Genomic DNA, 20098 nt, shown 5'->3' on the forward strand with positions numbered 1-20098 from the left:
TGATGTTTTTCTTCAGAGCTCAGTATGATGATATCCTAGCCCAAATCGTCAAACGTCCCACAGAACGACGGGGGATGGCAATAGAGTAGGAGACCAGAAACCATCTAGACGGCTGAACGAGGCACACGCATTTGAGACACAAGTACCAAGACAGACTTGAGACACTCAAAAACTAATGTATTGAGATTAAGAATCAATCATGACGGAATTGATAAAAAATTGAACACGAATTCTTATTAAATCTTAGTTTTAATAAATTAAACTGATACTAAATACAATCTATAAATAATTTGTTGTATTATTTCAGCGAAAATCCTGTAACATCTTAAATGGGTTGCAGAAATTTGACAGTTGATTTGCTTTTAAGAATAACATTTCCCTGTATTCAATCAATAGGACAAATTATTAGCAAGTTAAAGGTAAATCCAATGAAGCCAATGGGTGGCCGTGATAGTGTTTCTGTGAAGTAGGTCATATGGTAAGTTTAGAAATGCATGTCTGTGACTCAAGGCTCCACCCTGACTCCAAGTGACGGCACCGCACACTTCTGCCCAGAGAACAGAGGCCTTGAACTGTCTTGAAGGTCATGTAAGGAAGTGACGTTCATAGCCGGAAGTTGTAACATCTTGACAGATGCACTGTCACAGTCTGTGATGCTAAGAAGAGTTGCGTTGATCGAGAAAGCGCCAAATACATCGCTCTGAAGGAGAAACAATCAATAAAGTTGATATTGTTTGTTGAACTTATGCTAATCAACACACACCAATAAAATAACAATTTTTTTTTAAAAATATTAAATTGTACATAGTGGATATCGTGGTTACACCAATAGCAACATTAGAAATTACTAATTTTCTTTGGTATCAAATAAGGGAAAGAAATTGTTCTTGACAGATATGGTGGCATAATTTGAATTAGTCCCCTTGAGGAGGCCTGAGCCCGAAATTCGAATTCAAGTCGTCCACCTTTTTTTTTATGCATTTATAAAGCAATCACGGCAACATTCACACAGAAACTCCTTTCTTCATCCCATCCTCTTCCCCTTTCCCCAACTGGTCCAGACCAGTGATAGGATCATAGCGCTTTCAGAAAGCTAAAAGCATAATTGCGCTAAACAAAAACAATTGGTAAAAAAATATTTCTATTCGCACAGATTTATTAGTGTTAGTCCAGATCTATTACAATGTCAAGGACATGACTGATTCCAAACTAGAGTGACACAACTACACTTTGATATAAGATTTGTTGTTTTTATTTTGCTTGTTTTCCTATATTCTTATCCACACATACTATTTTCTTATTCTCTTATCTTATCTTATTCTTCTTAACTTCTTATATTATATAATTGCACGTCGTCTTAAAAGGAATCAACTACTGTCTTATAATGGTCCCAAGGGTTCCCACATTAGATCCACCAGGGCACAAAAGGCAAAGGAAAACAAAACAAAACAAAAAAACAACAACAAAAGAACATGGCGCAGCAGGGCACTAGCGGAGAGGGAATGAAAGAGTCGGGGACTAATTTTACACTTGTAAAAGGAGTGGGGTGTTTTTCTGAGGTCATATCTTCCGTGAGGAAAAGGGCTGGCGATGATAAGGTTGATGATAAATGATATTGATGATGATGTTTATGATGATGATGTTTATGATGATGATGTTTATGATGATGTTTATGTTTATGATGATGATGTTTATGATGATGTTTATGTTTATGATGATGATGTTTATGATGATGATGATGATGCTTATGACGTTGTTAATGATGATGATGTTTATGATGTTGTTTATGATGATGATGTTTTTTGATGATGATGATGTTTTTTGATGATGATGATGTTTTTTGATGATGATGTTTTTTGATGACGATGTTGATGATGATGTTTATGATGATGATATTTATGATAATGAAGATGTTGATGATGTTTTTGATGATGATGATGATGATGTTGATGTTTATGATAATGATGTTTATGATAATGAAGATGTTGATGATGATGATGTTTATGATGATGTTGTTTATGATGATTATGTTTTATGATAATGATTATGTTTATGATGATGTTGTTTTTGATGATGTTGTTTATGATGATGATGGATGATGTTTATGATGATGATGTTTATGATGATGATGATTATATTTATGATGACAATGATGAAGATCATGTTGATGATGATGTTTATGATGATGATGTTTATGATGATGATGTTGATGATGATCATGTTGATGATGATGTTTATGATGACGGGTGCCTATTAAGGCTGGACCTGGGTATGATTAACCTTTTTGCGTCATGGTTCCTACGCGTTGCACACAGCGTAATAGCAAATATTTAGGGAAAGAAGAAATCAAAGTGAATCAATGAATATTAGTCTAAAAACTAAAGTTTTACCTTGAGAACAGAGATCTGCTCGGCTGTAGGGACTCTATACGACATAACCCAGTTTGGCTGACATCGTAGGGAGTTAGAACCAATATACTGATAGGTCGACCTGTGCATTGATGAATGTGTTAAAGTTAATGCGTACTATTTATGCCATGAATAGTTGGGAACAATGTTGTAATTGTCCTTGGTGCTCTGTTAGTAGTTTAACACAGAGAACATATGTGGTGAGGGGAGTGTGGTATTAGCACAAGAGTAATAAGGGGGGGGGGCAAACAAAACAATACTGATAGGACATGACATAGTGATAGGATATGACATAGTGATAGGACATGACATAGTGATAGGACATGGCATAATGATATAACATGACATAGTGATAGGACATGGCATAATGATATAACATGACATAGTGATAGGACATGACATAGTGATAGGACATGACATAGTGATAGGACATGACATAGTGATAGGACATGACATAGAGATAGGATAAGACATAGTGATAGGACATGACATTGTGATAGGACATACCATAGTGATAGGATATGACTTAGTGATAGGACATGACATAGTGATAGGACATGCCATAGTGATAGGATATGACATAGTGATAGGATATGACATTGCGATAGAATATGACATTGTGATAGGATATGACATAGTGATAGGACATGACATAGTGATATGACATGACAGTGATAAGACATGACTTAGTGATAGGTTATGACATAGTGATAGGACATGACATAGTGATAGGACATGACATGTAATATTTATTCACAAAATAGATTTAAAAGTGAGCTAATATCAAACCACTCAAACAACTAGAACACAACATAGTACTCTCGTGACAGCACACACTACTCACCCTGTCTTCCTCATAACGAAGAAATCAAGTTGCCCCTCAGTATTGCAGTAATAATACCAGGAAGTAAGTTTGCCATCAAAAGGTATTCTGTGAAAAAGACATCCACATATACATCAACAAATACATCAAGATATACATCAACAAATACATCCACATATACATCAACAAATACATCAAGATATACATCAACAAATACATACAATTTATTTCACAGTGAGCAAGCTAATCAGGGGGCCATATTAAGTTAAATTTTTCTGTTGCAAAATAAAAGTAGCTAGTATGACATAAAATACTAAATTTAGTACTACAAACTTTCAAAAATATGAGTTTTTTGTCAAAAATGTTATCTTCCGAATTTTTTTGTGAATAATTGTAAAAAAAATAAATGTTTTTATTTTAAAAAATGAAATGATATGTTTAAAAATTAGATTTTTCGTTTTAATTAAGAAAAGAAAAAAAGTAGCCGTGCATCAGAACTTTGAAAGTTCTAAAATATCAGAATATTTGATTTTCGATTACTTTTCTAGTTTATGAGATTTATCGGGACGGACGGACAGACTGACCACATCAAACTAATAACGGCTAAAATTGTGTATATAAGAAAGGCAATGGAATTTAAAATATAAACACTTTATTTCTTATCTTCACAAATATAATTTATTACTGGTAGTACATTAATAATAATGATAATAACAATAATATTTTTAGCTTTTATGTATGCTACATTCCTGCTTAAAGCATGCTCAGAGCGCTATGGTCCAATCTCAGTTGTGGACCAGTGGGGGAGGGGGTATCTGGGAGAAGGTTTTCCGTGCTGCCTTAAGACGCTCAGTAAACACAACTCTGCTCGAGTCGGGTGTCGAGCCTCGAGCCCCCTTCATAGGTAGACAAGACAAGCCAAATTCAAGGGTATTTAGCATCTCGACCACGCTTCCCACAAAATCAATTAAGCAGACTGATGCGCTTCCTGGTCATGGCCACATTCTTATATGCAGACGAATATTTGACGCTAACTGCAGAGCTAGAGTGGAGGATCCTAGCAATGGAATTGAGATGCTACAGAAAGATCTCAGGGAACACGAAGACAGCATCACAAACGAGGAAACTAGAAACAGAATTAGCACAGCGATTTGACTCCTCGAAGATCTGATAACTTCTGTCAAAAAACAGCAAGCAAAAACTCTATGGCCATATCAGAAGGTCCTAAAGGCTCGCAAAGTCCTTCATAAAAGACCTACGTAAAAGAATGGAAAGAGATTCCAAGGCAAAAGACAGGAATGGGGAAAAACGGTCAACAGATCCTGTGTAGTGCCCCGATGGTCCAACAGATTAAGAGGTACAAGTCGGGTGAAGTGCAGACATTTCATGTATATTAAAACTTGAAGAGAATTGAGTCTATAAAAATCCAGCATACAACCTCATCTTACCATCCCGGCACTGATTCTACATCAGTATTATGATTATATAGTTTCATAATAAAAGTCAGTTCTACATTTCAAAAATACACATTTATTCTAACTAACTAACCTAACTAAACCGGAAGAATAAATTAATTCTAGGATATCAAGACAAGGGAAGTAAGGTTTTAAATTAAAAAAAAAAACAGTGTACAAGAGTTATCTAGATTCACTTCTGTTGAGAAGTGCAACCAATTTTAGAACAGTGTTTCAGGAACATAAAAAGAGCATAGGAGTCGGAGAGGTACGGCGTCCACCGAAAGTCAAATTGTAGTGCCTTAAAAGAAAAACAACAAATTAATTAAAATATTGGCTTAAAAAATATGAGAGAATCACATTATTCCACGAGATATTATGTACCACTGAGTTACTATGAATTATTGTATTCCGAAGTCTTTGACTCTTTTAGAAAGCTTGTATCAATCCCTATCTGTCTGGTACTAATTTTGTAAACACAAAGATGCACACACACTATCCCTAGGTGAAGTTCAAACTTTTGCACAATTATTCAATGTTCCTAACTGACTTTGAATGAATAAAAAAATTAACCAGTTAATTAATTAGTTGGTAATTAATTTCGTTTAATTTTGATAGAAATTGCTATAAAAATACAATTCATTCCCTTAGATAAGCTTTATTATTATTTTTTTTTGAATTACATGTTTACACCCTTCCACTTTAGGATTTTGCTTTCCTGCTGTGTCTGTGTCCTCTAAAACATTCTCAACCTGAGCCATTCTTAAATTGAAATTTTTTAGTTTCATAAGTTCCTTCAGAAATGAAGATTTTCACGCCCCAAACTGCCAGAACTGCAGGGAACGAAAGAGTGTAAGAGTTCGAACCCAGGACCATTCTGACGCTATTTAACAATTGTATTTGTTTTGACTCAAAGCACAAATGCTACAAAGGCATTCAAAGTTACAAATTATAACAATATACACATAATCAAGCTGAAACCAAAAAAAAAAAAAAGTAATACTTAAATAAGTAATATAAACTAGAGTCAATTATAATTATAACAATTTCAATGACAACGCAAACTGCATACCGCACTGCATGCTACCCTTCACCGGCATGACTCACACGGATGACGGTTTTTGGTTTTGGCGAGTACCTTTTATAAACCTTTTTTTTTTCTCTAAATGTCCAAAATAAGGGAGCTAAACGTCATAACCAAAATAAAAAGAAGCTTCCAACTCCATTGGGCCTAACAATCTGAACAGGTCACTAAAAATGTTGTAGTTGGGGCCTTAAATATTTTAGTACATCCAGAATCAGCAGCACACATCCGCAAACTCAAACTGAAAATGATTAATATTTTTAATAACATTTCATAGACCTCTATATTACGGTGATGATTGATGTGTACTCTGATAGATAACAGTACTGAATAGCTACACTGGACAAAATATATAGCGTACTTACCTGTAGCCTTCATGGTCAAGAAGGATGGCTATGTTCTTAGCCAAAGTCTCTTTCCGTCGTCGAATCTTATCAGCTTTCAGGTCCACTGCCCTTGGAGTCGCTAGACAATGATCACAATCATGGTGGTAAATTCAAACGTATGCACACATAACATCAAACACTTCTTTACTTACAATCGAATACACATACAATCAAACACTTCAAAGTCACATACAATCAAACACTTCAAAGGCACATACAATCAAAGATTTCTTTGAATACAATCACACATAGCCTATACAATCTAAGACTTCTTTACACACAAACTAATATACATACAAAGATTTTTTTGAATGCAATTAAACCCACATACAATCAAACACACATACAATCAAACACACATACAGTCAAACACACATACAATCAAACACACAAAGAATCAAACACACACACAGTCAAACACACACACAGTCAAACACACACACAATCAAACACACATACAATCAAACACACATACAATCAAACACACACACAGTCAAACACACATACAATCAAACACACATACAATCAAACACACACAATCAAACACACATACAATCAAACACACATACAATCGAACACACATACAATCGAACACACACACAATCAAACACACATACAATCGAACACACATACAATCAAACACACACACAATCAAACACACATACAATCAAACACACACACAATCAAACACACATACAGTCAAACACACATACAGTCAAACACACACACAGTCAAACACACATACAATCAAACACACATACAATCAAACACACATACAATCAAACACACATACAATCAATTACACATACAATCAAACACACATACAATCGAACACACATACAATCAAACACACACACAATCAAACACACATACAATCAAACACACATACAATCAAACACACATACAATCAAACACACATACTATTGAACACACATACAATCGAACACATATACAATCAAACACACATACAATCAAACACACATACAATCAAACACACATACAATCGAACACATATACAATAGAACACACATACAATCAAACACACATACAATCAAACACACATACAATCAAACACGCATACAATCAAACACGCATACAATCAAACACACATACAATCAAACACGCATACAATCAAACACACATACAATCAAACACACATACAATCAAACACACATACAATCAAACACACATATATTTAAACACACATACAATCAAACACACATACAATCGAACACACATACAATCAAACACACACACAATCAAACACACATACAATCGAACACACATACAGTCGCACATTCTCCGTTTTCAATTGTGCTAGCAGTAGGTCTTGAGACCCCTGAGACAAGGAAGCTTGGTTTCGCTATAAAAACAGCATTTTTTAAAGACCCACTTGTTTACAACTCTTCTATGTGGATCACCCGTTGCTGTATTGGAAGACATTTCTCCCAAAGGTTCTCTCCACCCACATACACACATACTAAGAGAGACATTCCCCAGACACACACGCACACCAATACCAGTGTTGTTACCGGTCGTTGACTTGTAGCACCAAACTTCTGGTAGACAACTAAACCGCTGTATGCGTAAAATATCTTAACTTATAAAACTTTGAAAACTTGGATACCTTCCTTCTAAACAAAACTTGATAGAACTTTATTTATAATATAGACAAAATGAATTGTTATAAGCTGAAATAAATGTATTAGACTTCAGTAATGATATTTTTTTAAACAAAATCTAACTCACTACAATAACACAACCTTTCAGTCTCACGTTCTGGGGTCGTCTGTCCTAACTACGACCAAATGACGACAATGCCACCTATGTTGCATCATTCACAACCAATCGCTAACCTCTTCCAACCGTCACCATAGAAACACACACACTCTCCATAAAAACGAGACTGAAATATTTCCCTTACTTTCACAAACGGGCTCTGCTCCTAGAAGATGGCCGTCAGACGAGCAGACCCGTCTCAAGTCACCGCCACTCTGGTAAAACCCAGGTTTGCATGCAAAGCTCATAACATGGCCTACATTCACCGCGGAAGCAGACGAGGTCCTTACGTAAGTAGTGCCATTATTTGGGTCGAAACATTGAGCAAACGATTTATCTGACAAAATAGATAGACGATTATTTTTTTTTTTTTAAAAGAGCTATTTAATGATCTTGACATTAATCTATAATATTTACGCAATCATTCACTAATCATTCCACTTGGGATGGCTAAAAAATATTAATAAAAATTAAATCAGTTATTACTAATCTTGTGCCTAGAGCAACTAAGCAACTTTTACGATACAAACGGAAACTGTTAATTGTCACCAAAACGAGTTTTATTCGCAGATTCGGCACAATACTTTTTTTAAACAAAAAAAAACCCTGGCATACTAATGTTTAATAGCGCTAAATGTGAGCATCCTTTTTAGTCCAAATTGAGGATTTTTATTCGCAGATTCGGCACAATACTTTTTTTTAAACAAAAAACCTGGCATGCTAATGTTTAATAGCGCTAAATGTGAGCTTCCTTTTTACTCCAAATTGAGGATTATTACATCATTTTACAAACCATCCGAAGTACGTCTGGTGATGGTGGTAGACAGGCTTCAAACCCGGGACCACTGAGACAATGCATACAACACAATGTGCCGTAAAAACATAACTGGGAGAGGAGGAATTAAGCGATACTAGAAATCGCGAGGCCTTATCTTCTTATCTTATATAATACAGACGTTACTTAAAAATAAAACGAAGATGATTACGTCCTAAGCGTCATGCATTTAGTCATGCATGTTAACCAATGACTTCAATTCTGCCAAGTCACTGGTTTTCCTGGCTAGCTCAGGCAATCCATTCCATGCTCTAATAGCGCTAGGGAAGAAGGAGCATTTGTACAAATTTGTCCTAGCATATGGGACGAGGAATGTGCCTTTATCTTTGTGTCTGAGTATTTTACTAGATTTTGTTTTTTGAAGATTATGGTTCAGTGTTATTGTATAATTGCTACTTTACTTTTGAATATTAGGGCAAATAGCTAGTCAGGGAAGAGTCGAAATGTGGGCCTTTTAATTGGAACTGAAAAAAAATGAGGGGCGGGGAGGGTTCTGGATAGAACACTATGTGGGAATGCGGTTCGATGCTTAGGATGCAATTTAAAAATAAAAGGGTTGACGATTTCTGCCGCTTTATCGGAAGTTGAAAGAAAGGGAGAAAGAAAATGACTTTAATAAACCATATATACCAAGGGAACAAACCAAAGGGCGTATCCGGTTTTTCATGTTTAATGCATATGCAAATATATATATAATGCAACATTCATAAGATATAACATTTTCAGATGGACATTCTAAAGCCTAACCTCTGCAGAGTCCACAGGAGCGCCTGCAATTTTCATAAGCAGTTTTTTGAAAGCCGCTGTGTAGACAAAAATCTGGGAACTTCGCCATGGCTTCAGGACATGTTCGTATTCTGTCATTGCATCCAGTCGATTCTAATAGTGTAAAAAAAAAAAAAGTAAAGTTCCCCTTTCAGACCTTGTGATCTAGTGGGCAGATGATGTAGAGGTGATCTGCTTATGCGGACCACGGCTAGTGTGCATACCAATAAAAGGATAAGAATGCTTTTTGAAATAATCATATATGTAGAATATTCGTATTACACAAATAACAAACTAGTGTTTAAGATGGAAGACATATTCGGAACTGTATTAGTGCTGTATTAGAACGGAATTGTGGACCTGGATTGAGAGGGGGAAGGGTGTCGTTGGAGATGAACGACTGTTGAGATAAGCAAGAAGAGACAGTTGACATCCGGCTATGAATTGATTAGAAGGAGATACGAGTCTTGAGTTGTCTGGAACTGAAGATATTACCTAGTGAAATTTCTCTTCAAATGGTTTAGACTTTAAAATCTAAAAGTTAAATTGTCATGCATTCAAGTTTAGTCTTCTTATTGTGTATCTATAGGAACGAAGAATCTTTAGCGTACTGACTGACTACATGTGATTTTTCTGTGACATGGTAACAAAACAAAAACTATTATTATTGTAATGTCTTTTCTTTGCACAGTTACTTTAGGTGCGCACTAGCGCACTGTTCAACATTGGAGATGAACGGATTGTTGCGATAAGCAAGAAGAGACAGTTGACATCCGGCTCTGAAGTGATTAGAAGGAGATAGGAGTCTTGAGTTGTCTGGAACTGAAGATTTAAGTGCTGTATTAGAACTGACTTGTGGACCTGGATTGACAGGGGGAAGGGTGTCGTTGGTCTGGATAAAGTTTGTCAGACGGGACTGGCGGAACTCAAGGCTACGTATGTGAAGATTTAAAGTCACAGCCTGTTTTGTCGCTTCTAATGAACACACATTACCGCTTGCTGAGTTGCGTACCTTAACTTTGTGAACATTACTAACGTCCTCAATATGTTGACTTACTTAAATTATCCACCTGACAGATGAAGGGCGCCATGTTTGTGCCATCACAGCTCGTAGTTCGCCACCCTCCCTGCTCATTGTGCGCCTGGGTCTCAGCTATCAGTTCGACACAATTGTAGCTCAGACTGGTCGTTTCTGGAAAGTGAACAAATGGGAACTCTTTTAAGAAGATAAACTACCAGATAAGCTACCAGATAAACTGCCAGATAAGCTGCCAGATAAGCTGCCAGATCAGCTACCAGATAAACTGCCAGCTAAGCTACCAGATAAGCTACCAGATAAGCTGCCAGATAAGCTACCAGATAAACGGCCAGATAAGCTGCCTGATAAGCTGCCAGATAAGCTAACAGATAAACTGCCAGATAAGCTAACAGATAAGCTGCAAGATAAGCTACCAGATTATACCTGAGATATCCAGAGCGATGACATGAAAAGTAAGCTGTGTAAAGACTTTAACAACTTCATAAAGTCCAGATAAGTGGTCATTTGAAAGTGTAAATAATTTGTATAGGCAAGTGAATTGATGTAAATGTGTGTTTAGTTACTAATGTGGGTACTGTTTGTATTGTTTTGTTATGTGTTATATGAATCTTGTTTTAACTCTACCCAGAACTGATGTTTTTATATAGTGTCAATGACAGAAAGAAAGAGAGAGAGAGAAAGAAATACGCCTAAAATAGAGAGAGAGACAGAGAGAGAGAGAGAGAGAGAGAGAGAATGAGAGAAACTTCGAAAAAAAAAGAGAGAGAGAAAGACAGGAAAAGATAGACAAAGAGACCACGAGAGAGAGAGAGAGAGAGAAAGAAAGAGATAAACTACGAAAGAAAAATAGGAAAAAAGACAGAGAAAGAGAGACACAGAGAAATAGAAACTAATAGAGAACGAGAGAGAGAGAGAGAGAAAGAGAAATTATTAAATAAAAAAGAAACAGAAGAAAAGAATCCTAAAAGAGTTAGAGAGACAGGCATATCAAATGAAAGACAGACTTAAAATAGTTCTCTATTCACCTAATTATGAGCTGGTAATCCTGAAGCTTTGACTCACAAATTATTTTTTTACATTCACTTCCACACTAGGAGAAAAAAAAAATCCTCACCTGCTGCAGTGGACCAGTTAAAATACACCATAGGGTCACCTGTATCAAATAGCCAAAGTCCATATTCGGACCTGAGTTCGCCACTGACCCAGTTTCCAGTCTGATAACTTCATAGGAGTAGACACAAAATCAAACATATATAACAGTATCCTCCAACATTACAAATCAAGATAATTGAAACACAAAGACTTAAAGAGGTAAAGTTTCACAATAAATCTTTACACCACGTGGTATTAGCTCACGTCTGCATTCATTTGTTCAACTTTCAATTTGTTACAGTCAGGTGTGAGTTCATTTTGAATCGGTTGACAGCGTTGATATCTTAGAGCGTGTTCGCTTAAACTGTGGTACATTCAAATCTATAGTTAAATCTGTCAAGGATTCTATGTTTGTAATATAGTCTCTACGTGTCAATGAAGGCTGCGTGGTCGTGTGGTATGTACTCTATCCTAGTATACTAATTGTTTCGGGTTTAAGCCATTCCTGACGCCATCCACTGTCATCTTGATGGAGGTTTGGCCTAATACGAAATAACCTTAATCTCGAAAAATAAAACCTAACCACTCACACCAGGAAGTGTTGAATAATTTAATATCGTTAGGATTCCTTACAATTAGTGTCTGGCGGTCAGACTCGAACCCAAGACCTCAGTATAAAGGTCAGTATATAAATATGCATCCTATGCTTGGCACCACTTAAAACAAAGAAACTAAAAAAGATGCAAAATAGAGTCGTGATATTTTTTTTTTAGATATTCACATTCGATGAAAGAAACACAATTTGTAAAATCACTAAATTTAGAGACACTTTAGAACAGAAGAATAAAAAGGAAATTATCAATAATACATAAAACACTGAACCATAATTTACAAATAGAAAAACACAGTCTAATAAAATACACAAATATACACAAAGATAAAGACAAATTTCTTATTCCATATGCTGGGTCCAATTCTTACACGTGTTCCTTTTTCCCCATATGCCATTAGAGCATGGAATGGGTTGCCTGAATCACCCATGAAAACCAGTGACAGTAGCATTTATATCTCTAATTATTATGCACGACATAAAGTCTTTTTCTTATCTTAGAAGACGTTAAGTCTTTATTTTATAATATACTAGTGAACTATTTCATCGGCCAGATTTATCTCTAGATTACAAAGGGAAACTTCACAAATGTGTGTATATATATATATATATATATATATATATATATATATATATAGAGAGAGAGAGAGAGAGAGAGATAGATAGATATAGATATATATAGATATAGATAGATATAGATAGATAGATAGATATCTGTTCCCCCCTCTCCACGCAGCTGATGTATCCAAAGGAACAGCAGTGTCGATACAGTTTGGGGTCAGCGCGACGCATGTTCTGCCAGAGTGTAGCACTGGGTGCTGCAAACTGCCTTAGGGTCGCCAGCTCCTGAAGGCCAAGAGTTGAACTTGTTGTCAGAGGCTATTTGAGACGCATGCAAATAGGAAGCATTTTATTGTTAGTGGAGTGCTTACATCCATTACCACTTCCACATATATATAATATCAGCCCTTCTAGAAGTTCCTTTGCTATATATTCAAAGCTTTGAACTATATCTTGGTGGAAATTCTAACAAAGCTTTGGACTATATCTTGGTGGAAATTCTAACAAAGCTTTGGACTATATCTTGGTGGAAACTCTTAACAAAGCTTTGGACTATATCTTGGTGGAAACTCTTAACAAAGCTTTGGACTATATCTTGGTGGAAACTCTTAACAAAGCTTTGGACTATATCTTGGTGGAAACTCTTAACAAAGCTTTGGACTATATCTTGGTGGAAACTCTTAACAAAACTTTGAACTATATCTTGGTGGAAACTCTTAACAAAGATTTGGACTATATCTTGGTGGAAACTCTTAACAAAGCTTTGGACTATATCTTGGTGGAAACTCTTAACAAAGCTTTGGACTATATCTTGGTGGAAACTCTTAACAAAGCTTTGGACTATATTCTGGTGGAGACTCTTAACAAATCTTTGGACTATATCTTGGTGGAAACTTTTAACAAAGCTTTGGACTATATCTTGGTGGAAACTCTTAACAAACCTTTGGACTATATCTTGGTGGAAACTCTTAACAAAGCTTTGGACTATATCTTGGTGGAAACTCTTAACAAAACTTTGTTACGAAATTATGTTCACACACTCTCTCTATTCCCTTCAAACAATTCGTTACAATCACTTACTCTTTATTGCTGTTTCTCATCGTGCGAATCGCTGTCTGGTCGTCCAGGGATCGAATCTCGAAGAGCGTACCGGTGGGGTCGAAGGATCTACATATCTTCTCCGCTTCACGTCGTGTTGCGGATGTAGCGATGTATTTGTAACAGCGGTCGCCATGTTCTGCCCAGCCAAGTGGACACCCTAGAGGGATGAAAGCAGTACTAAACATAGAGACACATCAGGACAGAAGAATAACAAAAGTAGCTATAATACATAAGACATTGAACCATAATTTACAAATAGTAAAACAAAATATAATGAAATACTCAGAAAGACACAAAGATAGAGGCACATTTCTTATTCAGTACGCTAGAACAGATTTGCACAAGTGCTCCTTCTTCCCTAGTGCCATTAGAGAATTGCATGGGTTGCCTGAATCAGCCAGGAAAATCAAAGACTTAGCAGAGTTTAGGTTACTGATTAACATGCATGACTAGATTTCGTAGGATGTAATTATCTTCTTATTAGAAGTAACGTCTGTAATATATAAGATAAGATAAGATACACATATTTTATGATATCAAAGTAAATCAGCGATCCATCCATTCAAGCTGCTCAAACAATCCAAAGGAAGCCATAAAAAATAAAACAAATGCTTTCTTTTTATTTTTTTATTTTTTTTTTGTTTCGCGATAAAAAAATGAAATCCATTTGACAAAGTCAGGGATTGTGTGTATATGGATCTAGATATTTAAAGGTTCGTCAAGCAATCCTTGACCTGGGCTTCCAACGATCAAATCCTAAAAGAACCTTTTTGACTCATTTACATTCTAATGGGACGTGGTGGCTTAGGGGTAAGGCGCCTGGCCTCCGCACTGAGGATCATGAGTGCAGATCCCAGCGAAGTCTCAGATTTCGAACCTTTGGATCCCTAATACCTCAATGACCACAGTGTTGTGATTGCCATTTTTACCCACGGATCCCTAATGCCTCAATGACCTCAGTGTTTTGATTGCCATTTTTACCTTCTGATGTGTTCTAATGTATGAATTGACTCTTGTACTTGAGTGTAACTATCAGATGGTTAAAGGGACAGTGTTAATGTGTGTTTGTGTGTGTGTGTTTGTCTGTGTAGAGAGGAGGAACAGGATGACTTAAGTTTGTTTGAAATGTTTCTAAAATAAATTTACATCATAGCCCAAAACCTCACGCAGGCCGCAGGGTATGGCTGTGGGACCTCTGAGATCACTGAACAACAGTCCAGCACAGAGTTGGCCAACATGTATTAAATATTCTGCTCAATTTTATAACGAAATGGATACAAAAAGTACCTTGATTACATATTTCTTCATGGGATGATTACACACATAAAAAGAGCATCAAATTGATCTAAGTCTAATGGGTATCTGACATTATTTGGGAAAGACGGTTAGTAGTTATGCTAGTCACACGATATTCTCGTTAACAGTTTTTACAAATTTAAAAAAATTAATTTAGAAGATAAAAAACAACAGTTGAGTTAAAAAACCCAAGATAAAAAAGATATTACCATTGCACGTGAATGGCAGGCCAGACCAGCCGTCCTTAGAGCAGGTCAGTTCGTGGAGAACATCGCCAGAAGATCTGCAGGCTATCTTGATACTTTCCCCTTGGTAGTAGGTGGATCGATTTTCCCCAGCCACAACTGTATCACTAGATAGATCTGGGACTGGGCAGTGTGCTAAAAAAAAGAACTATTTACCTTTTACAACGGTTTAAAATAGATTATCTTCTAACAATCCAAAGTAACTAAGAAACTGGAAATGCTTCGGGAGTCAACCCTGAAGAAATATCAGGAGCCGTTGAACCTTAGACAGCTAACAGCACGCAGTGCTACACACCGGTAGAACCGGATCCTTAAATGTATTTTGAATTGTTTTGGGAAATATCAGCCGTGTGGGTAACAGCTTTCCGACCATAGTTATTGCCCATGTTTACATCCCATTTCTATGAGATGTGCTAAAGGCCAATATATTAGTGCATTTAATGAGATCTGATAGCCTAACTTCTGAGTAATTTGAAATCAACAATTTCCCTTATATTTTTAGTAAGAAAATATTTGTTTAAAAAAAAATCGCAATTTAGACATGTTCATATTTACACTTGTGCAATTTACACTTGTTCAATTTACAGACGTTCCAAAACTAGCCCACTGACCTCGTTCATAGGTCTCTAACGATAATCCACAAAATTTCGAGCATCCATATCTTTCAATGCCAGACGTACACAGGTCAGGATTGGAGGCTTGGAGAGCAGCACAGTTTTTGATGACGTCAACAGCGGTATCTACACAACATCAGAGAAACAATATTCATGAATGAAAACTTTTTTTTTTTAGCTTGTGCGTTCATTTGCGGACAATGGTTATGCTTGCCCTGGATGTGGCAAAACATGTAGGTCACAGGTGGGGCTGCGCAGCCACGGGAAATACTGTATTCCTCACTAATCTTCGGACTCGAAGACAAGCCTTATTATCATTATCATTTGCAATGTGTATAAAGTCATAAACTCTGACTGATTATCATATTTATCTGACGTTTTGCAGTAGTGTATATCAACTCACCCTGTCTGTCTGTCTGTTTGTCTGTTTAAAACTTTGAACACGTTATTTCTCCCACACCCATTGTCGGATCAAGTTGAAACTTTACATAATTATTTATTCTTGTAATTTACTTAACAAAATGAAAAAATTATTCATTTAACTACTGGTAATTAATCATTTTGTTTGATACCAACAAGGACAATTAATCCTTCAGTATTTAGATATTTGGTTAAATATATTGGGTTTTGTTCACTAGATAATTGTTGTCGTTTTGTGAGCTTGTGGTAAGAAAAGGTTTCAGTGCAGCCTTTAGGCGCTCTTCAAACACAACTCTCCTCAAGTCTGGATTCGAACTTGAAAACCCCTTGATAGATGGCCAAGCCGTAGCCAAGTGGTTTTGGCCTCTCAGCCACACATCCTACATTGGTAATTGAAGAATTTTTTAAAAGAAAAAATCACAGATCCTCAGTGCATGACTATACAAGTACGTCATCAATGACTAAGAGTTTCTTTAAACCAGAAGATCTGAAGGATAGAATAGGATTGCTGGGTAATTCGACATGGCAGTTAACAGCTGCGTGAAAGCCGGACCGTTTTCACAATTTTGACCAATGTCTGCCGGTCGGAGGACACGACCCAAGACCTCAAAAAGGAGGACTTGTTCTTTTGTAGGATGTCTTGTAACCCAAGATATCAGAGAAGATAAGTATTAGCACCAGTGGGGTTCCTTTGGTATCTGATGCCTAGTGCGGCAGTTCCTTTTGATTCCCTTTAAAAAAGTCGCAATAAAACGCAGAGCATACATTTTTGTTTCCAAACAGAATGTATTTCAGACTTCAGTGTATCTCAAACTTTTACTTATGACACCGGTATACAAAAGAAATTCTTTTGTTCCTTTGGCAATTAAATCGTTGAACAATATGTAACCAAAACTGTTATACATTTTGCATATAATGTTTAAGAGAAACTGGGGTATGAACGTATATCTTGTGTGCTATTGTACAAATGTTTGCTCTAATCATGTATTGTTTTTTTGTAATGCACAATTGTAAAACAAATTTCCTCACGAATAATAAAGATTATTATTATTATTATGTTAGAAATGAACGAGTAGTCATTCTCTGGCGCTGCCAGGGTCGAGTTTCGCTAAAGAGAAACAAAATTCATCGTAGCCCCTTTAACAGTTTCCACTGAGGAATTTTCTGGTGATGTGGCAGGTCTGCAGCAGTACCGCCCTCTGACAGGCAACGAAGATGTTCCTAGGAATGTTAAGGGCCTTGAAGGTGTCTGTGAGGTCAGTTGTTATTATCCCCTCGGTTGATATAACAATGGGGTATATTGTTATTTTGGACAATTTCCATAGACGCTTAATCTCCAAGCCTAGGTTCCCATATTTTCTTTGTTTTTCTATCTCAGTTTTTCTTAAATTATGAGACAGTGGTACGGCGATATCGATAATGGTAGCGGTTATTATTATTATTATTATTTTATTATTATTATTATTAGAACATTCAAAATGGCGCTTTAAATATGGAAGCAGACGTGACCTACATAGGTTACAAACATCGCAGTATCTCTTGTGACACCTGTGATCTCTGACGTAGGTGTAACACCACGGCTGAAGTAAGGCGCCTTCTGGGTTCCGACACTTGTCTTCACTCAGCAGCAAGGAAACGCCTGCGACTCTGTCGAAATTAATAGGACAAGTAAACATTCACAACAAAATATTGCAGCGGTCATGAGATAAAATGGAGGTAAAGCGCTTGGTTTCCGAACCTGAGGTCCCGGGTTCGATTCCTGGGACATTTAGTTTCGGATCTTTGGGCGAATATGAGTCCACCCAGCTCTAAAAAATAAAAAATGCCCCTGAATCCACTAAAACTATAATGGGGATCTGATATTGTTACATTACAACTTATATGACAGGGTTCCCGAGGCCTGCTGATTTTCCAGCAGCTCTTGGAAAGCTACTGAAATCATAAAAATATTCTAAAAAAAAAAATAGACAAAATTGTCATATTGTCGTATTGGTATCTCATTCAATTCACGAAAATAGATTGAACAATTTGGCAATTCTTGTCATCTATTTAGGAAACAGAATTTTGATGATATACTGTATGACTTCGCTCCACGCAAGGCTCATTAAGTTAATTTGATCATGATTAATCATGATTAATAGAATACATAAACTTTACTTTCACTAATGATTCTTATCCCTACCCAGATTGGGATCCACATTTGTCAACGATGGTCTATACTATTGTGCCAATATTAGGTCATCTCTATTAAAATAAGTATCTATAATTTGATTCGTCTGATACTTGGTGCGACTTATTTGCATACCTGTCAATGAAAAATCTTAAGTGGTAGAATTTTCAGCCCAGGAGGTATAATCCTCTAACAGTCTAACTCTTCATCGACATAACGTATTTCTTATCTTATCTTAACAGACGTTACTTCAAAAAAGAAGATGATTACGTCCTACGCGTCATGCATTTAGTCATGCATATTAGCCAATGACTTTAATTCTGCCAAGTCACTGGTTTTCCTGGCTGGCTCAGGCAACCCATTCCATGCTCTAATAGCACTAGGGAAGAAGGAGCATTGTACAAATTTTTCCTAGCATATGGGACAAGGAATGTGCCTTTATCTTTGTGTCTTTCAGAGTATTTTATTAAATTTTGTTTTTGTATTTGAAGATTATGGTTCAGTGTTTTATGTATAATTGCTACTTTACTTTTGAGCCTTCTGTCCTGAAGGCTTTCTAAATTTAGTGATTTTACTAAAGGTGTTACTCTAGTCAAATGTGAATATTGGTTTGTTATGAATCGTACTGCTCTATTTTGTGCATGTTCCAGTTTCTTAATGTTTTCTTGAGTTGAGGGGTCCCAAACGGAGGATGCATATTCTATTATTGGCCTAACCAAGGTTAAATAACATTTTAGTTTTATGTTCTTATTTGATTAATAGAAATTTCTTTTAATAAATCCTAATGCTTATTATTATTATTATTATTAATATGTGGATTCCATGATAGTTTTTCATTTATTATAACACCTAGGTATTTTGCGTTTTTAGTCTGTGTTACTGGTTTGCCATGAATAAGATAAGTGGAATTAATTTGTTTTAGTTTTTTTGTTACCCTTAACAACTGACATTTTTCTGGGTGGAAAGACATGCTCCAATTTGATTCCCATTTCTGTAATTCATCTAATTCTCTTTGTAAAATATCTGTGTCTTGTGTTGTTTTTATTGTTCTATATATTATGCAATCGTCTGCAAATAATCTGACTTTTGTTCCTGGAGTAATGCAATTTGGTAAATCATTTATGTAAATTAAAAATAGTAGTGGACCCAAGACTGTTCCTTGAGGTACACCTGAGTTTACTGTTATCGGTGTTGATTTAGAGCCATTTATTATTACAGTTTGTTCTCTCCCTATCAGAAAGTCTTTAATCCACTGATGCAGTGGACCATTAATGCCGAAATATTTTAATTTTTTAAGCAAACTATGGTGGTGAACTTTGTCAAAAGCCTTAGAAAAATCTAGTAAGATAGCATCTATCTATTCTACTCCTGTACTACTCCTATGATATGCCTGCGTCAGCTACAGAGATTTAAATA

At 36.1% G+C, this 20098-nt stretch overlaps 1 protein-coding gene across 1 annotated transcript in view; it reads right to left on the reverse strand.

Moving 5' to 3' along the window:
* Window positions 1-230: 230 nt before the first annotated feature.
* LOC106054940 (uncharacterized) overlaps window positions 231-20098 on the reverse strand; it is a 37509-nt gene continuing 17641 nt past the window's right edge. The window contains exons 10-21 of the mRNA XM_056003950.1: window positions 18026-18159; window positions 16090-16218; window positions 15443-15613; window positions 13917-14094; window positions 11688-11794; window positions 10592-10726; window positions 9517-9648; window positions 8080-8271; window positions 6135-6234; window positions 3253-3339; window positions 2391-2490; window positions 231-700 (exon numbers count right to left, since the gene is read on the reverse strand). Coding sequence (XP_055859925.1) covers window positions 506-700; window positions 2391-2490; window positions 3253-3339; window positions 6135-6234; window positions 8080-8271; window positions 9517-9648; window positions 10592-10726; window positions 11688-11794; window positions 13917-14094; window positions 15443-15613; window positions 16090-16218; window positions 18026-18159 — 1660 coding nt within the window. The 3' untranslated portion in view covers window positions 231-505. The remainder of the gene's footprint in view (window positions 701-2390; window positions 2491-3252; window positions 3340-6134; window positions 6235-8079; window positions 8272-9516; window positions 9649-10591; window positions 10727-11687; window positions 11795-13916; window positions 14095-15442; window positions 15614-16089; window positions 16219-18025; window positions 18160-20098) is intronic.

The sequence above is a fragment of the Biomphalaria glabrata genome, chromosome 11, assembly GCF_947242115.1.
Source record: "Biomphalaria glabrata chromosome 11, xgBioGlab47.1, whole genome shotgun sequence".
Classification (NCBI taxonomy): Eukaryota; Metazoa; Mollusca; class Gastropoda; family Planorbidae; genus Biomphalaria; species Biomphalaria glabrata.